Source organism: Homarus americanus, unplaced genomic scaffold (assembly GCF_018991925.1).
Source record: "Homarus americanus isolate GMGI-L3 unplaced genomic scaffold, GMGI_Hamer_2.0 scaffold52806, whole genome shotgun sequence".
In the NCBI taxonomy this organism is placed as follows: Eukaryota; Metazoa; Arthropoda; class Malacostraca; order Decapoda; family Nephropidae; genus Homarus; species Homarus americanus.
In genome coordinates, this window is record NW_024720773.1 from 7181899 (window position 1) to 7200266 (window position 18368).

General features: G+C 43.0%; 1 protein-coding gene and 1 long non-coding RNA gene across 2 annotated transcripts in view; both read right to left on the minus strand.

Moving 5' to 3' along the window:
- LOC121860968 (glycerophosphocholine cholinephosphodiesterase ENPP6-like) overlaps positions 1 to 16290 on the minus strand; it is a 31233-nt gene extending 14943 nt beyond the window's left edge. The window contains exon 1 of the mRNA XM_042358387.1: positions 15982 to 16290. Within this exon, the coding sequence (XP_042214321.1) occupies positions 15982 to 16082 (101 nt within the window). The 5' untranslated portion in view covers positions 16083 to 16290. The remainder of the gene's footprint in view (positions 1 to 15981) is intronic.
- Positions 4479 to 11975, minus strand: LOC121860969. The gene is made up of 3 exons (XR_006087964.1): positions 11854 to 11975; positions 8524 to 8653; positions 4479 to 4604 (listed from the first exon to the last, which is right to left on the minus strand). It is a non-coding gene; the product is annotated as an uncharacterized LOC121860969 (long non-coding RNA).
- Positions 16291 to 18368: the final 2078 nt, after the last annotated feature.

Genomic DNA, 18368 nt, shown 5'->3' on the forward strand with positions numbered 1-18368 from the left:
TGATGTAGACGCCTATCATCTTGGTGTTGGTGGTGGTAATGTAGCCCACCATGTGCCTCAGCCATCCTGTGTTGGTGGTGTAGCCTCAGTCATCTGGTGGTGGTAATGTTGCATAGTCATCCGGTGGTGGTGATGTAGCCTCAGTCGTAGTGTTGGTGGCAGTAATGTAGCCTCAGTCATCTGGGATGGTGGTAATGTAGCCTCAGTCATCTGGTGGTGGTGTGTAGCCTCCTGTCAAATGGTTGATGATATCTTCTGTGATCTGGTGTTGGTGGTGATGTAGCGTCATTGGGTGGTGCTTAGTCTCCAGGCAACTGGTGTTGGTGATGATGTAGCCTCCTGTCATTGGGTGGTGGTGATGTGATCTCCAGGCACTTGTTGTTTGCTCCATTTATGTATTATTTATTCAGCCTAGCTATGGCGTCATTGGCAATGTTATTACCATATCATGCTTAATTAATGTGCCTGGCTGACGTATGGAAGCTGCTAATGTATCACTTGCCATAAATGCGTCTATAGCAGTTGTGAGGCCTAGCCAGGAGAGCACTACTCCCCTTTATTGTACATACTCTTATCCAGTAAACCAGCGAACTACAAAACTATACAGGTGTTTGTGTTCTCTCCTGTATATTGAACTTATTATTCAAGAACCTAACATGGGCGCGGTCGCGTGGTTTTACTGGATTATTACAGTGATGGTCTGCAAGTTTGTTTGAAAACCGGCTTATGGACTCCTACCTGTGTCAACGCTGCCATCCGTCCTCTAAAAGAATTTAGCAACTTTGAGCAGTGTCAAGTGACAGTGATTTTCTGTGAAGTGTTTAGTGCGCTTCTGTGTGCTGTTATTCTGTGTGTGACCTTGTTTTAAGGATTTCCAAGGTATCTGGCATGTTCTGAGCATTTGTAGGTAGAGTTCAGTGCACCCCTTCTCTGACCGTTTCAGAGGTGACTGAGCTCCTGCGCTATCTCCACCCCCCCTCACAGCTGGGGCGAGACGCTTTGCCTGCCCGGGACACACACACACACACACATACATGCACTAACACTTGCTGACCGCGCGGCTTCCTTATATATATTTTATATATATAACCTACTTATCTGTGTATTTAATTAATTTTTTTGTCTGAAATCTTGTTGATACGACGGGCTGACCGGTCAACACTGATTTAAGACAGTACACAGATGAAGTAGTTATGTCTCATGCCTTACGTAGCCGTGGAGCCAGCGCCTGGATGAGTCAAGCGGATGACAGTCCCACAGAGATGGATGACCAGGCCGGCCACGACGCTCCAGCTCCCACAACATCGCGCAGCCCTTCACCTCAACATTCAGCGTTATCTCCAGAGATAATTGCCTTAATGAAGTTTATGAGAGATGAGAGACGCGAGGATGAAGCTCACAGACGTTTGGCGGATGAGCACAGAAGGCAAGCAGAGGCAGAACAAGACCACCAACGGAGAGTGGAAGACAGTGCACGGTTTGAAGCCTTGATATCTCGCCTCACTGTTAACCAAGCCCCTGGCTCTAACACTGCCTCGGTACTGACTGGTTCAGATACCTCATCCATGCTTCCTTCACGCCCCCCCAGCCCCACCTAAAGCAGCAGCACAAACACCGCCCATCTTGAAGCCTGATGTGAATTTCCAGACTTTTCGTGAATGGCGGCGACGGTGGACTGATTATTCTACAATGGTGGATCTCCAGAGTTTGTCACAGCCTAAACAACTCATCCAGCTGCGTATGTGCCTGTCCTTGGAAATTCAGCGTGTCTTGGAACATACGTTGCAGGTACCTCCGACCTCTTCGTTGTCTGTAGAGGAGGTACTGGACATTCTACAACGGCACATCAAAGGACAGCAGAATGAAGCTCTGCGCAGGAGGGAATTGTTTAGCTGCAGACAGATGGAAGGTGAGACTTTTGACGCCTTTTATGTACGTCTTAAGAGAGCCTCGGAAGAGGAAGAGGTAGATATATGTCTAGGCCACCACCAGCAGTGCGAGGAGACCCAGTTGAAGCAGGTGATCCTGATGGGTGTTAAGGACGAGGAACTTGTCCAACGCCTCACCTCCCTCGACTCTTCCTCTTCTCTTCAGGATGTGTTGACGATGTGTCGCTCCTATGAGGCTGCCAGGTGTGCCACCTCTGCCATCCGTGCTCCCCCTACAGCTGTACGCGCTGTTTCCCGGTACAAGAAGGACAAGAAGTCTGCTCCTACGCCTTCGCCCACCACGTCCACGCCCGGTTCATTTTGTAACAACTGTGGTAAGCAGCACGGAACACAGGTGTGTCCAGCTGCTCAGTCTACCTGCAACAGTTGTGACCGTAAGGGCCACTGGTCGCTCACAGTGCCGTGCCCAGCTAAGTACGTACAGTGCAATGTGTGCGGTCGTCTGGGCCACTATGACAAGTGTTGCCCTACCCACAAACCCAAGGGACAGCGTCGGCGGAAGCTTCGGCGCCCTTCTACCAGTGAGGGCCGCCCACAGTCGCCAAATCAGAGGCACGACGACCCTGGACAAAGCCCGACCCATATTAGGAGGGTGTACTCCTCGCATCCCAGGACCAAAGTCCCCCAGTATATCAGCGTCATAGTGGCCTACGGCGGTGTGTCATCCCGTCTTCAGATGTTGCCCGACACCGGCGCTGATGCTACAGTCATCGGCCCCCAGCATTTGCAATGCTTGGGGCTCTCTCCAAGCGATCTAGGACCGCCTCTCAAGGACCTCTGCGTCACGGCAGATGGTTCACAGATGGCCCCAGCCCTGGGTTTACTCTATGCACATGTCACCTTTGGCAACAAGTCGTGTCAGGCCTGGATTGACTTGCATAATGGTGTCCCGACTCCTTTGCTGTCCTACAGACATTGCCAAGAGTTGGCCATCATCTCCCAGGACTTCCCAACACCGATTCTCGAGGTAAAATACGCCAACAGGGTGCACGAAGGGAGCAGCAACTACCCTGCTGCCGCCCTACCCCTACCTCTGGCCAGTGACACCTCTCCTTCGGTAGTTGTCCCTGCTGCTTCACGTCCCCACGCCTTGGCTCGCCTCCACGACAGTCACTGTGGAGCCGAGGCCACCAAACGGCGTGCAAGACAGACTGTGTTCCGGCCTGGCATCGACCCCGACATCTCCAATGCTGTCCAGGTGTGTAAGCCCCGCCACGTATTACAACCCAGCCAGCAGCAGGTACCCTTCATGAGTGACGACAACCCCACCCACCCCTTTGAGTCTGTGTCGACCAACTTTTTCTGTGTGTCAGGAAAGTCCTTCCTGGTTATCGTCGACCGTCTCTCTGGTTGGCCGGTTGTCATCAAGGGCGGTAATGACACGACGTCTGCCGCCACCATCAGCAAGTTCCGCCACTACTTCCGTGGCGTGGGCGTTCCTGTACGCCTGCGAACCGACGGAGGGCCTCAGTTCACAAGCCGGGACTTTGCTGTGTTCCTCGACCGATGGGGAGTCCGGCATGTGTTGTCATCGCCCCATTACCCGCAGTCCAACGGCCACGCTGAGGCTGCTGTCAAATCCCTGAAGCACCTCATCCTTAAGGTGGCCCCTTCTGGGAACATTGACTGCGAGGCCTTCGACCGGGGTCTTCTTGAACTCCGCAACACACCTAACTACACCGGACGCTCCCCTGCCCAGGTTTTGTATGGACGCCCCCTTCGTTCTTGTGTCCCTGCTCACCCTCAATCCTTCTCCAAGGAGTGGCAGGCCAAGACAGAGGATTGTGATCGCCGAGCCGCCGAACGTGTTCAGGACGTCGTCGCCCGCTACAACGACCACGCCCGTTCTCTCCCCAGGTTGAGTGTCGGCACCCAAGTCCGTGTTCAGGACCCGACCTCCCTACGTTGGGACAAAGTAGAAGTAGTCATGGGCCTCGGTAGGTCACGGGACTACCAGGTGCGGTTACCCAGTGGTCGTGTGTGGTGGAGGAACCGCCGTTTTCTCCGCCCGTAACAATGCCTTCTGCTGGCCCCGCCACCAGTGTTGAGTCCCATACCCTTCCCAGTGATGAAGTCCCTCGACGCTCAGAACGGATCCAGAAGAAAAGGTCCGCTCAAGACTTTGCTATGAGCGTATAGGGGGGAGGGAGGTGTATGTATATTATGTATGCTGGATTATATATTATGTATGTATATTATGTATGTGCTCCATTTATGTATTATTTATTCAGCCTAGCTAGCAGCGTGTGGCAATGTTATTACCATATCCCACATGCTTAATTAATGTGCCTGGCGACGTATGGAAGCTGCTAATGTATCACTTGCCATACGTCGTCTATAGCAGTTGACAAGGAGCCTAGCTGAGGAGTGCTACCCCCCCCTCTGTGTACATACTCTTATCCAGTAAACCGAACCTACAAAACTATACAGGTGTTTGTGTTCTCTCCTGTATATAGAACTTATTATTCAGAACCTAACAGTGGTGATGTAGCCTTTGTCATCTGGTGGTGGTGGAGATGTAGCCTCTGTCATCTGGTGTTGGTGGTGATGTAGCCTGAGTCATCTGGTGGTGGTGGTGATGTAGCCTGAGTCATCTGGTGGTGGTGGTGGTGGTGATGTAGCCTCTGTCATCAGTCTGTCCCTTGTTCTTCACTTCTGTAAGGTTAGATGATATAAATAGTTATATAGATTTAATGATGAATACAGTTGATAGATTCACACTTACTAATTGGCAAAGCCAACAGATGCTTATTTACAGTAGGGTCCTTTGCTTAGGCTAGGTCTCTAATCAGTAATAGCATGTCAACAGGAGAAACAGTGAAAGTTTTCTGATCAATTTAACAAGCATTACATTGCACTTGGACTAACTGAGGTTGGCAGATCACTTCAACAAAACATATTTTGTTGTTAATACAGAAACAGCTTCATCTGTTATGTATTTTTTACTTTTAGATATTAATTGTTTTACACTATTACTGGTTTTGATGTAGTTTGGTATCTTGTTTCAATCTTTTATAGCTGTGAAGAAGAAAGTGGTTTTTGCTTGACTGCAAACACCAAGTACAGTACAGTACTGTATACCATATAATTATGTTCCCTCCCTCTAGTGCCTTGTCAATTCATATCCCTAATCCTTCCAAAATTTGGTGTTAAATAGTCTGGCCAGAGTCAGTTGAATATCCTATAAGAGTGATTCAGACTCAGTTGCTTCACTCTATCTGTCACACTTAAAATTTGGTGTTAAATAGTCTGGTCAGAGTCAGCTGAATATCCTATAAGAGTGATTCAGACTTAGTTGCTTCACTCTATCTGTCACACTTAAAATTTTCAGTGAGTGTAAGACTCTGAGACCAATGTGATCTCTTGCATTCATGTCAAGAGTAAACCTCGCTGCCTTGTTTTAAATAATTTTTAATTTGGGTTTTAGCTTCTGTGTTAAGGCTGAGTATAATGATGATCAGGAATAGTCTAAGTGACTTTGTATGAGTGCCAAGCAAAGGTTGCTATGGGCATCAGCTGAGACATATAGCATTTCTATAAACAAATTGTTTATCCTAACATAAGTTTTACTTATTATATTTGCAGGTCAGAAAATTCAGACTAATAATGTTTATAATTTTAAAGTATCATTTGGAAACCTTATTAATTAGTTTTTAAATTCACCTATGTTAGCTGTGTGGAAGTTGATAGCTGCCTAGATGCAGTAAATTTTGTTGTTATTGTGTAACAAATATACACTTTCTTCTCAGCCTCTACAAAACCCTGGGCAGTACTCAAATTATTCTTGAATCCTGACTCTACAGTACCAAAACATCTGACACTAAACTAGGTGGGAAGCACATGTAAAGGCTACTTCAGCCATAGGCGAGTTATACAGTAATTCAATTATGTACTGTAATGATGCTTTTACTCATGTCCATATTAATGTACTAATGGCAGTGAAGAGAGTGAAACAAGAAGAAAGCTGATACTGTATTCTTCTTGAGAAAACTGAGGAACTGGAATGTGTGTTCATGTTCATTGGTTAGATCATTTCCACAAACCAACAAGACCCTACAGGATCCAAAGATTGGCCTTAGCACTTGTACAAGCTTTACATATTGCTCACTAACTTCTTGAAATAAATCCTAGAATGTTTTGATGAAATTGGACTCAAAGCAAAAGGAGACCTGCCTGATGTAGACTACAAGTGTGTGAATAAAAGAGAGTGAGAAAAAACAAGTCAGTGATGGTGATGAAGCAAATGATGATGACAGGCTTTCTCCAAGAGACAAATTTTGAGTAAAATCTTTTATTCCCATGATGGATGCCCTTGAAACCAGTGTAAAAAAAAGACAGTCATATACAGTACAATGATGTTGCAAAAATATATACATTTTTAGTTGATTTAGAAGAACAGTTGTGTGACAGTGTAAAGTTTCTGATAAAAGACTATCCTGATGACATTGATGTTAACCTTGTTGGGGAAGTAAAGCATTTTAATGTTTATACCAAGAAAAATTATTCTAATAAAGGATATATAAGCCACTAGGACCTCTATCAAGTCATCTTCCAAAATAAGATTCATTTGGCTTTCCCTAATGTAGAAGCAATATTGTGGCTACTTTTCAGTCTAATAGTAACAAACTGCTCAGGAGAAAGGTAAATTCTGTAGCTGAAAAGAATTAAGAATGAACTTTGGACACCAATGCTGTGAGAAAAGTTCTCTGCATTAAGCTTTATGTGAATAGAAAGTGAATTTTTTTTTAGCTTATCATTGGACGATTTCATCCATGACTTTACTTTTGGGAAACTACAAAAGAAAATGTTTTAAATTTTATGTGATGTTCAAACAGAAGAAACAGTGCCAGTTGCATTACTGCTTCAATTTACTATGGGTGAAACTGTTTATTTTTTTATATAATAGTAGGAGTAACCGGACAACAGATTATCTCAACTGTTACTCAACTCCAGTATGACGAACAACTTCTGTTACCAAAATTGTCACGTATACTTGGAGTACACTTGACTTACTGTAAACTGTAGACTGGTCCTGTAGACTGGTCATTGACTGGGTCCTCTTAAGCTATGCTTTGCCAACTGTGTAACAATATCTTTTTTGTAACAGTATAACACAGTAATGGGGAAAACATAATATCTCTATCTGTTGGGTTACTGTTACTTGTATAACAACTACTTGTGAAGCTGTCATACATGTAACAACCTTCCTGGGTTGTCACCACTTGTGACAATCACTTGTGAAACATGTTACCTTATATTCTAGACGTACCAAAATATAAATCAAAGTTTATTGGGTCTTCAGTAACTTAATCCAATAGGTTCCTTTTGTGTATTTATTATAAAAGGTTTCTGTGTACACTTTCAAAAAAGATTATCACCGTAACTTAATCACTGTAGCTATGAGTGTTAAATGAGGATGGAGGCTATCTTAAATTAGCTCTTCTTAAATACATCTGATTGATGTGGGAGTGAGTGATCTCGAGTAGGGACCCTGGAGGGAGAACGGAAATATATCTGACGTCCGCCCTTGAGTAAAGACGGAAGCACATCAACGATGGCTATAAATAATGTCTTCCTCTCGTCAGGGTTATCAAACTACTGCCCGCAATAGATGGCCAGGGAGCCGGATACTTCTCCCTTAGCTCAGCACTAGGTGACGTGACTTCCCGTGGACACACCTTATCACGTGCTCTGAACATGAACCTCATAGCTAGTAGAAAGTTACAAGGGGTGATAGTTATACAAGTCTAATGTAATTAATCCATATTTATATAAGTATTTTTACCTATAAGACAGGGGCTAATGCAAGGGTTGATCTGTGCAATGTTTTATGTTAAAAGTCCCTAATTTCATATTTGCTAGTTAGGAAATCCTAAAGTATTTTATAATGTAAATAAGGCTTTTTCTAAGATGTATATGTTATTTAGATTATAAGTTGTTCATTGCATCTTTGCAAATGTATACTGTACAGTATATGTAAATACATAGTTTAAAAAAAAATTTATTGACCTTTATGTTAGAATGTAATACACCCTTTCTCACTATACATACTTTATTCTTTTTATGGTGTGGAGCCTCTAAATCTTGACATAGCTTAGGGCTTCAGCATGTCTTAATACAGCACTCCATCAAGCACTGATTTTAGTGATTATATAGTTACTACAGTACAGTGCAGTAAATTTAAGTTTAGTGTAATTAAGTTTGGTGTAATGCTGTACAGTGCTGTGCATATTTCTATTTTAATGTTAAGCATGTCAGACTAGCCAAAGTGCAGTGCCTCTCTCCACCCACCAAGGCTCCATCAATCATATAGTGTCCTGGAGTGTTCAGGTGTTACTATGCTTTTAAAGGGTAATATCAAATGAAGAAAAATTTTTGAAAGGTACTGGATATAGGGAAGTGTACAGATGAGGTGTGTGTGTGTGTGTGTGTGAAAGATAGGTGTAAATATGGAAGAGACAGCAGAGATGTCTAATAAATATGTTAAAGAAGAGGTACTGCATGAACCAACCTCTGGAAAACATATAACAACACACAAGTGAACATACTGGACGTGGCATGCTATATGTTTTACCTTGATAAGAGATGAGTTTATCTTGGGCCACTGCAGGATGAGTGAAGGAAGTGGGTGAACTTTTGACAGTTTCTCTAATGCATCTTTGTTGGTCGGTCCACTCAGTCTACTTCCCCGACCTCGCCTTCCTCTGTCACAATAAAAACTGAGTTAGTGAAATACTGTACAGGCATCCCTCAAGGTACAGAAGCTTGAGTAATGGAAATTCACATAAAAGGAGCTAAAACAAAATATGGAATAATCTTTGAGATACAGAGGAAAAACTTCCATTAGTTCCTGGGACACTGCACAGTACAGTACTGTATACTGGTGTTGGTTTGCTCAGATCCCATGAAGAATCTCCACCCCAACTTATTACACCTAAAGATTAACCACCTTAATGAAATTTGTGGGGATGAGGTTAGGTTAGGTTAGCATTTGGGTGGTTAATCTTTAGGTGAAATAAACTAGGGTGGAGATTCATCAGGTGATCCCACTATTACAAAGTGCAGTTAACTTGGTGGGGGGGGGGGGGTTCCTTTCAGTCTCCTACTGTGTTTTCCTTTTAATTTGTATACATGTTAAAAGCTTTATAAGGTAAGTTTAAAATTTAAAGACTAAAATATTTTGTGCACAGCAAAGTTAGCCACAGATCTGTAATGTGCAGTTAAGGGTTCAGGAATTTTGGGTGTATGTTTTAGGGCTGCAGTCCAATACTGTACCTTAAATTTCCCAATGAAATAAAAAAAATGATTTACCGGGTAACATGATTCAACACCACCCACACCTGCTGTGCTGATAGTGAAGTGAAAAAATTAAACATTAAACTTTGAGATGACTGTCACAGATTCATATAATTCTTGATGACAATCTTTGTTTTTCAAGAAAAAGTAATACTGCACAAGTATTATAACTAATTAAGATGAAACACTTTCAAATATTATTGGTAAAGGTGAAGGAGACAGTTACCACCAGAAGTAACTTATGGATCTGAACCATAATTCCTGGAGATACTATTTGCATGACACTGAAAACGAAAATGGAAGCAAGAATATATAGAACCTATTAGAACCTGACCTAACCTTATCTAACATCCTAACTTGTGGACACTTTCAGCAGACACCAGAAAGAAGTTGGAGGCCTTTTAAAAGTGGTGTTATAGGAGAATGTTAAGAAACGGGTACACTGAGAGAAAAACAAATGAAGAAGTACGATTAGCAAGAACTTCAAGAGAAATACTTGAAATGTACAGAAAAAGAAAAATGAGATACTTGGTCATGTAATTAGGGATGAGGGAATAATAACAAATATTAATGGGCAAAGTTGAGGATAGGAGGGGCCAGGGGAAGGCAGAGACTGGGATGGATGAAATAAATGAATAACTGGGTTCCCAGAGAGATACATAACCTCAGAGGATTGGTAAAAACAGCCCAAGAACATTTAGAATGGAGGAGTCCTCCACTTTAAATGTTCTCGGGCTGTAGTCGCCAACCCACAGATATGAGGAGAGTACTCTGTATAATTGATCTTTAAATTCTGTCATAACTGCAGTTGAAAAGTATAATTACAAACACAAAGCAATTGCTCAAGCACGATATCAATTGCTATGGGAGGAAATTGCAGGTGTTAAAATGGTATTTGCTCCCGTATTGGCACCGAGAGACAGTACTGTAACTACTGTATAACCTAAAGTTACCATAAATGTGTGTGGATATGTGCTTTCAATTGACTGAATAAATTGCAATTTAAGACACCATGAGACTTAAAGAAAGTTGCTTTTATTGGAACCTGATATCAAAGTAAGTACTTTCTGCTTAATATGGCAAGAAGTTCAGGGAACAGAGCCTCCCCAGCTAGGAAGTTGGGTAAGGTTTGGTAGGTTTCTTTGGTTGGTTAGTTCAGGTTCTATTAGGTTCTAGTAAATGTAGCCTCTTTTAAAATACTTACTATAATAACAAGAACATCTGTGGAAATATCATAAAATAAAAAGGTCTTAGAATTGTCTAAACATTACGAAAAACATACTAATAACAGTGAGAGAAAGACCGGTGCATGACTGAAATTTCACCCCCAATTTTCACTGACTATATTAGGGAATACTGTATTATGTTGGGAAAAAATATAAAATGGGTGAAATCATGTGTTAACCTAACCTAACCTATATCTTAAAACGCCTATATCTAGAAAACTAAGCATTTGCACAAGAAAATGAATAGAAGGAAAGGTGAATTTTTTATCTTGTACTGGTATTTTTCTCGCTGTTATTAATATGTTTTTCGTCATGCTTAGACAATTCTAAGACCTTTTTATTCTATGATATATCTGCCAGAAATTACGGACAACCGAAATAATTTTTCAATATTATTAGATTTGGTCAGTCACTAGTATCGCCATTTGTTGTTTACGTCTCACAGAGAAGGTTTGACCACCCATCACGCAGTGCTCATTGCCTCCGTGTTGGCTTCTTAAGTGTCTACAGGGCATGTGGGGGGAGTGGTGTGGGAGTTTCTTAATGGCTATAGCAATAGGAGACTTAAAATTGGGCAAGAGTTTTTGCCTTAGCAAATGAACAATGCGTGGGTGGATTGGGAGCGGAGATTTGATTTTTCAGTACCTTTTACTTTACTTTTACTTTTATCCTCTTCACCACTGATCGGCTCATCAGCCGCTTGGAGCGATCGGTCATGTCTCCGGCTGAACAGATGGAAAGAGCTGTGCAGACATTGTGAAAGAGATTATTTTACGTCAATTGTAGTTTCATCAGAAAAATAATGTTAGGTTAGGTCAGGTTTGGTTTTGATGTTTTTCTATTTGTGTGATTTACTCGAAATTTTTTTAATTTTTCGTTAAGATTGATGGGTAGGGTGGGGGTGGGGGGGGATCTCAAAAACTATTGATTTTCGGCTGAAAAGAATATAAAATTCGTTCAAAACCCATCAAATAACATCAGAAAAACATATTTTTAATATCCAAACAAAGACCGGTACATTAGTGAAATTTGACTGAAGGAAAACCATAATCAGTGTACAAAACTGTGGAATAACTGCAGTTTAAGAGAATATGGATCTCGAGTTGAGCAATTTTAAGACACTTCTTTAATAACGTATCCCTCGCAAATTACTTAAATATTACTGAATCATCATACAAGAAAACTGACTTAAAATTGTGTAAACAATCGGTAAAACACATTGCTCAACCACTAGGGGTATTGTCCAAAACCGCAATTTTACCAAAACTCTCTTTAAAAAAACTCATAATTACTTAACCACTGACGGTCATCAGCCGTATATTGGCCTTTGCTGCTTTATTAACTTTAGAAAATTAGATACTAGAATTAAAATAAGTACATACCTGCATCTGCTGTTTCCCATACACAGGTAACGTGGTAATGTAGTTCTTTTCAATTTATAACTGGCAAGTGACAGCTTCGTTACCAGGTAGATTTGTTTGTTTACTAATATTCTGGTTTCTGAGCGTGGGCAGTTCCTTTACCTTTATCGCATTTTACCCTCTATCAATAAGGCTAAAAACGTGATTTAATGGCCTATATATTATGTCATACTATTTATAATAATCTATAATTTATTTAACCTAGTCTTACTGTCATATATAAATATATATACAGCTGTGTTAAAAACGTTTATGCATTAGCGAACATCAATTCAATTTTCAATTTCAATTGCTTATTCCTTGATAGAGGAAGTGGGATCCTAGTGCTGTCACTAGGTACCCCTGTACAATAACACCAGAAGTATCTGGCAAGTGTGACAAGTATATACAGTATAAATATTATAAAGGGGCTTACTAAAGCCTAAGGAAGGAAGGATATTCCTTTAACACATTATCAATATTATTTACATTGTATCTGGGCAGTATGGGGAGGATCATCGTGTCACCGTCAGGGGGTCGTGGAGTGGTGGTCCAGCAGGCGTCACGGAAGCGTTGTGTGTGGGGACATCTTAGGAGGTAGTGGATAAAGGTGCGGCTGTCGGGGCTTCTGCATAATGCACAAGAGCGCTGCTCAGGGGATGCGGGATACCAATCTCGAACATCTTTCTTTATCGATCCTCGACCTCGGGCTCGAACCCATGAGGTACTGGAGAGTAGCACGCACACTATCGGCAACATGCATACCAGTTAAAATGTTATTTTAGGAATAATATGATGCTGAATTATATCTAACAACCTCAAAAATTATTAATTATTTGGCGATGCAGAAACTGCTTGTCGTAGTTTGCAGTAGGTCGTGACAGGCAGCAGAGTGAAGTGGTCAAGATCAGCAGTAAGTGAGAAGTCCCTGGGTAGGCGAAGGGGCTCGCCTAGGGTGAGATCCGCTGGGTTGCAGTCCATGTCCTCTTTGTGTGATGTGCGGATGCCAGGGAGCACTATGGGTAGAGCATCCGTCCACCTATAGGGGTCTCGTGCTGAGCCTTGATGGCGTCTTTCAACTGGCGATGAAACCACCCTACCATGCCGTTGGACTGAGGGTGGTAAGCAGTAGTGCGGTGCCTGGAAGTGCCGAGGAACTGCAGAAGACTATTACTTTTATCCTCTTCGCCACTGATCGGCTTGTTAGCCGCTTGGGCGATCGGTCACGTCTCTGATTACTTTTCCATTTCATTTATCTTCTTCACCAAAAGATCGGCTCGCTAGCCGCCCGGGCGATCGGCCACGTCTCTGTAACGCACTGTTGGCAAATACTGGGCATACACCGGCTCCTGAATGTACCTGAACCCGCTCCAGTGTTGGTCAAGTCTTGAAAGAGCTCACACTCGGTGCCGTCACTCTCGGTCAGTGATGACAGTCGTGGGAGGACCGAAACGGGAAACCCAACCAGACAGGAAAGCGCAGACGGCTGACTCTGCTGTAGCATTAGGCGTGGGAATGGCTTCTGTCCACCTGGTGAAACGGTCAATGTAGGTGAAGATGTAGGTGTTGCCGCAGGATGATGGAAGAGGTCCCACGATGTCGAGGTGCACTACCTGGAAGCGTACTTTGGGTACAAGAAAGGTTTCTAAGGGAACCCGTGTGTGTCGATGTATCATAGAGGACTGGCAGGCCAGGCAATGGGCAGCCCATTTCCGAGTATCAGCCTTGATGCCGGGTCAGACGACACGTTGCGTGAGATGGCGCTGGGAAGCCCGTACACCAAGGTGGCTGAGACCAGGGATGCGGTCGAAGATGGCGCGGTGGATGTGAGGCATAAACGGTCTAGGCTGCCCACACGACATCTCGCACCACAACTTGATGTTCGTGCCAGGAACGGAGAGTTCTTGGAGGGCGAAACCTGAGGGAGATGTCTTGTATGTGCTGCAAGGTCTTCGTCGTTCTCTTCAGCTACGGCGAGCTGTCTGTAATCCATGGGTGGAGATTAGTGAAGAATGCTGGATATACAACGAGTGTCGGCGATCTCGTTGTGGCTACCCTTGATGTGTTGGATGTCGCTGGTGAACTCCAAGATGTAAGCCAAGTGGCGAAGAATACGAAGTGTATGTGTCTCGGAGGCTGAAGCGAGGGCATGGACGAGGGGTTGTGATCAGTGAAGATGATGAACTGACGGGCCTCGAGGAAGTGCTGGAAGTGCTTGACAGCAAGATATATGGCCAGGAGCTCTCGATCGGAGGCGCTGTACATGAGTTGAGGTGGTTGAAGCCGCTGTGAGAAGAAGGCAATGGGCATGAGAGTTCCGTTGATCTCCTGTTGTAAGACTGTGTCCACGGCAGTAGAAGAAGCGTCTGTTGTGAGAGTGGTCCGGGGGTTGGGGGCAGGGTGGACCAACAGGGTAAGGCGTGTGATGTGCTGCTTGATAGTGGTGAATGCTGTAAAAGCCTCTTGAGTCCATATGAGAGGCTTGTGAGACGTCTTGGGGAGTCCCTTGAGAAGATCGTCGAGAGGGACAATGAAGCGGTGATAGTAGTTGACTGAACCCAGGAATTCTCGGAGCTTCTTCGCTGTTTCGGGTTTGGGGAACTCCTTGATGGCAGTTCTCTTCTGTGGTAGGGGTTGGATGCCGCTCGACGAGACTGTAACCGAGGAAGTCGATGGAGGAGTCTCCTAAGATGCACTTGGAGGGATGAACTTTCATGTTGTTGATCTGCAGGCGTTGAAGGAGCTGCTGTAGGTGGTGATGATGCTCGGCAGGCGTAGTCCAAAACTCATGTAGGCATACTTGAAGAGACCAAACGGAGTGGTGAGGGCAGTCTTCTGGATATCTGCAGGTGCCACTGGAATCTGATGGAAAGCACGCTCCAAGTCGATCTTCGAGAAGATGGTCTTGCCGTGGAGTTTGTGGTGGAAGTCCTGGACATGCTCCAGGCCCGTCGAGTGTTACGGCGGTGACGCTTAATGGGTTAATTGTTTCTTTATTTAGATTTACACAATAATCGAAACCAAACCTGGTGGTGGAGAAAAGGAAAGACGGTTGTAAAAGTGCAGCAACTATCTTGTGGCTTTCGGTGATTAAAAACTAGACATCATTATACCCAAGGAACCATTGAGTACTCGGTGCTGTAGCTTAGTGAGTAGTTCCTGTCGAAATCAGAAACAACCGTTTTTTGTCCCTGAAATAAACTCATTCATTTTTTTTTCTGAATATAAGACCCATGTTTTAATGAAAATTCCGAACTAAGCAACTATTGTTATCATTAATAATAATAATAATAATGGTTGTCCCACGTGCACGAGGATGGCCAGCCCAAGAGCCACCTAGGTTCAAGGTGTACAAGCTGTCGCCAACAACACCCACACCCTGAATTAACGAGTTGTATGACCCAGTGTCAAGGAATAGTCCGAGAAGACCGGACAACTCGCCAACTGCACTGGCTAACCAATACCCTGGAACACGATCCACAAATCAATTAACATCCAAGTTCCCAATTACTGCTGGGTAGACAGAAGCAAATGGCGTAAAGAAACTTGCCCATAGTTTCACCCTGCCCGGGAATCGATCCGAGACCACTTGCTTGCGAGGTGAGCATGCTGACCACTACACAGGTACCCAAAGGTTCTTTACCCCCCTGGCTGGAGTTCCGGAAGGGGAACCCGAAGTTGAAGAAAGGCCAGGCGAACACACACACACTCATTCAGTAGTTTGGAGATGAGGGACGATAACGGTGGGGCTCACACAACAGAAGTGCCAGCAGGCCCAGCACCTCGGCACAGTCACCCAGACAAAACACACGAGCACAGGTATAATATATTATTCAAAACATTGACAAGATACGGTATGTTGATAGGGCTATAATTATTTTATGAATAATAATATATAATCAACAGCACAAAGCATAGTGTATGTCCGTTCACCTGGCTTTTCTTCAACCTTGGCTTCCCTTCCCTCCAGTCTGGATTGTGACTGTACCATAAACTATATCATTACTATTTTATCTTAGACCAAGTTATTACATTTAGTCACCGTGTCGTCGCTGATGTGCAGTTATTATCAAATATCATGTGAGAACTGTGAAACTGGACGAAGCTCACCCATCCAAGAGAATAAGTATCATGTTGTGGGCGGATGTGGAGGAAGAACGTACGCCCACGCACGCCCACACCACCACCAGAACAACAGCAACGTACTGCATGGTGATCCACACTTGTCAGGTGTTGAGTTGGGGAGGACACAACCTCTCTTCCTGAAGATCAATCTCACAATGAGCACTGTTCAGTGAGCAGGCAGAGCGGCTGAATTTAGTCTGAACCTGAACCGGCTGAGGTGCTGACAGTGACTTTGTGATGAATCGGACCAAGGACAAGAAGGTATGATGGTGACGAAACATTTGACAACGGCGTCAGCGACACCCTGATGCTGAATTTGAAAATGTTACCAAATTGGCGAAAATTTTATAACTTTTATGACTATCATAATAAAATAATGAGGTTTTACAATATAACATATTTTCATACCAATTTTATCTGGTTGTATTATAGTTAAAAAAAAATCTGCTCTCCTGTGTCTGACGTCCTTCGCAACGATCGTGGTTTTAACTGACGGGTCAAGTTCATTTGGTGAGGTTGGTACTTTTGATTGTGTGATGTATTGTGTAACCAATACGATGTATTCTGGAATGCATTTACAACCCGTACGAAAACCATAAAATTTTATAACAGTAAAACTACGCTGTATCTACCCGCCTGCTAATGTGTGCCACCCTACTGTATAGTAAATGAGTTGTCATAATATGACAACTTATATAAAAATTTCAGATATGAGATGCAGCGACTTACTGTACGTGTAAATCCTCAGTATCATAAACCTATATTTCGCATAGAGTAAGTTTTAAGAGTGAAATAATACAAGATCTCATCCAGGAAGAAAACGCAAGAAATAAATAAGGTACAACATAACACATGGGGAACTGAGTTGCTGTAAATTAGCAAATGTGTTATGGAACGAACTTATGAAACCTCTTTATTATACCACACATGATAAGAATTGGAGGTTAATTGGGGTTATCTGTTAGTTATATTCATAGAACAAAGACATTGCCTATGATATTTAGTATCGTATAGCACTGAATTTCAACAGACGAAGTGTGCTACCTTAACATTAAACATCTCCAGGGTCGTCAAGGCAGGATAGAGTTTTCAATTGACATCCAGCAAGTGAAGCCATGACAGACGCCTGGGGAAAACCTATGTAGTCGTCGTAAGATAAACTGAATTATTCATTTATAAAAGAAAGAAACCGAATCGGCCTGCAGCTTCGCGCACTATTCATGTTCCAGAAAGTAAGTTTTGGCTCGGGAAAGACGTCTTTTAAATAGCCTTATAGGTTCGGTTAGGGTTGACTTTTTCCTACATTTGAGTAGTGAACTCTCAGAACCCCTTATAATCATGTTCTGCAATAGTTAGAAATTGGCTTCTGTGAATCCTATGGAGTATTCAGAAAGGGTGATCGTCACTTCACGAACACTTACAGGCCGATGAGTTTGATCAGCATAGTGCATAAAGTGCTAGAGAGTATTATACGAGACGCCGAGATGCAAGATCCTCGTGAAGAAAGCCAGCACGTGTTTAAGCTCGTACCCTCAGCTTCAGCTTGTAATTGCCGAATATGTGAGCACAGATCCTGGAGCGTGGTGGCAATGATAATATATACCTTGACTTCGTTATCATGTTAATAAGTTACAAGGACTTATGCGAGTATCTTATACTGTACATACCTAGATGATCCGTTTCTCATAATGATCTTCAATGGTATGGTATGGTATGTTTGATCCCCGAGATTTGCTAAAGACTGCCAGTTGATTGATAAAGTCCACAAGGGGGCCATCAAACTGGTGCTGGCACTTAAGCACCTCACGTCTTCACTTGCTTAGTTTATACAATACCTCGAATGTATAAGCTAAGCAAGTGAAGACGCGAGGTTTGAAGTGTTGGCACAGTGGCCCCCTCTGGACTTTATCAATCAACTGGCAGTCTTCAGAAAATCTCGGGGATTTAATAGAAGTTGATAAGAACATCAATGGAAACTACCCAGTGAAGTGTTCATAACTAGATGGAGCTAGCGGATGGCTGTCCCACTAGAGATCACTGCCTCAAGTTAAAGCCACAACTTAAAAAATTTCGAGAGCTAACTTCACTAAAAGTTTATAACTTAATTTTTACCTCTCGAATATATGTATATAAAAAGTTTTGAGGAATTGTAATATTATGTAGACGTCTTATAAAACAACTTCAGGTTGTGGATAAAACCTCACATCGTGAATCACGACTCTCAGATATTATTACGACGCCATTTTCCTCGTGTCTGATGATAGAATACATATACTGTACCTGGTTGAGTTAAACTGAAATACAGGAATAATTAAAAATAACAGCATGAATATTATATATTTCCACTCAGCACCGGTAGTTTGTAAAATTAA